Source organism: Volvox carteri (assembly GCF_000143455.1).
Source record: "Volvox carteri f. nagariensis unplaced genomic scaffold VOLCAscaffold_17, whole genome shotgun sequence".
In the NCBI taxonomy this organism is placed as follows: domain Eukaryota; kingdom Viridiplantae; phylum Chlorophyta; class Chlorophyceae; order Chlamydomonadales; family Volvocaceae; genus Volvox; species Volvox carteri.
The window spans coordinates 932,763-934,405 of NW_003307560.1; the positions used below are offsets into that span (position 1 = coordinate 932,763).

Sequence of the window (1,643 nt, forward strand, 5' to 3'; positions counted from 1 at the left end):
AGGGAGAGTGGCAACGCGGCGGCGGCGGCCGCCGCTGGCGCCGAAGCTGCTGCGCCGTTTATCGCATCCACCTTTGTGGACTTAATGCGAGCTGAGTTGCTGCAAGGTGACGGCCGGGCGGCTGTGGCAGCGGACAGCAATGCTGACGCGGGTCCTGCCGCCGCCGCGGCCGCCGCCACTGGTGCCGCATCGGCCCGCTCCAGACGCCCCGAAAACATCATGGCTGGCGGCTTGCCCTCCCAGGAGCTGGTCTCGGAGCAACTGGACAAGCTCTCGGCGCTGGGTAGCGACCGATTGTACGTCTTCCGCAACGGCACGCCGCCGACGGCAACACCGGCCGCAGCCACAGCTGACGGGGCCGGCAGCGGCAGCGGCGGCCTCACCGTCACATTCGCTGACGCCGATGCGGGGCCCCCGGGCGGCCCCGCTTCCGCTGCAGCGGCATCTCGCCCCCCCGCGCCGCCGCCGCCACCCGTTGTGGTGGACGGAGTCACGTTCTATCCGCTGGGTGTGCGGGAGTCACCGAAGTCGAGCCGCCGCACCGGAGGGGTGAGCGGCGGGGTGGCGGGGTGGCGGGGTGGGGGTGATGGGGTGTGTGGGAGATGAGCTCCGGTGGTGCAGACGCGCATTCGCTAGCACGGGAACCGTTAGCCGTAACATGAGGTTATGAGATCTTGGCATGCATCTACCCTCACCTGTGCCCCTCTCAAAATGGAGGATGTTGAACATGCTACTGAAGAGGCTTATATGGTTTTGCCTGTTGCCTGTTCGCCGCTTGGGTGCCGTTTCCTTCCCTCTTCCACCCGCTGTGGCCTTCACCACCGCAGGTCTCCTCCTCAACAACCTTCTTGACGGGCGGACACGAGCTGCTGCAGCCGTCGCCGTCGTGGCCGCAGCGGCCGCCACCGCCGCCGCCGCCGTTGCCTCTGCCGCACCACACTCCGTACTTTGACGCTGCAGCCGCCGCTGTCGCTGCCGCTGCGGCTGACCTGCTGCCCCAAACCGTATCCGTGCCCGTGTACCCGGCCCGCGCGAGCCTGGTATCCGCCGCCGTCAGCGCCGCGGCACGCCGTCGCAAGGCCGCATTCGCCCAACTCCACAGTAACTACTTGACGCCGCAGTCGACGATAGCAGCGATGTCGCCGGACCCCAACGCGCTTCCTCCGACCCCCGAGGGCCGCGAAGAGGAGGGGGAGGACAGCGACGGGACGGCGGCCACTGCCACCACCGCCGCTGTCGGAGGCGGGTACCGAGCCCATGCGAATCGGTCGTCTTATCACGACCGCGACGCCATATTGGAGTCGTACGGAAGCATTTATCTGGACCCGGAGCTGGCGTCGGTGCTGCAAGTGGGGCGGGTGTCGCCGAAGGCGGCGCGGGCCGCCGGCGCTGGCCGCGGCGCGATTAGCCCGGAGGCCTTAGGCCCCAGTCTGCGGGACCGCGCCCTCAGTGCGCTGCAGGCTCCGGAACCCCTGCCGCCGCCACGTCAGCGGCCCCAGTCGGCAGCAGTCCGCACAATCGACGCCGCCCGGCAGGTCATCGCGCACCACGGCGGCGGCGTACTGCGGTTCGGGCAGTCGGCGCGGCCTGTGTCGGCCGTGTTGCCGCCCGTGGCCGGCGCCACACCGGCGGCGGAGTCCGCA

At 69.9% G+C, this 1,643-nt stretch overlaps 1 protein-coding gene across 1 annotated transcript in view; it reads left to right on the plus strand.

The window, feature by feature from the left end:
- VOLCADRAFT_90546 (uncharacterized protein) overlaps positions 1-1,643 on the plus strand; it is a gene marked incomplete at both ends in the record, with an annotated part of 10,964 nt that overhangs the window by 6,504 nt on the left and 2,817 nt on the right. Inside the window, 2 exons of the mRNA XM_002950029.1 lie at positions 47-549; positions 1,122-1,610. Coding sequence (XP_002950075.1) covers positions 47-549; positions 1,122-1,610 — 992 coding nt within the window. The remainder of the gene's footprint in view (positions 1-46; positions 550-1,121; positions 1,611-1,643) is intronic.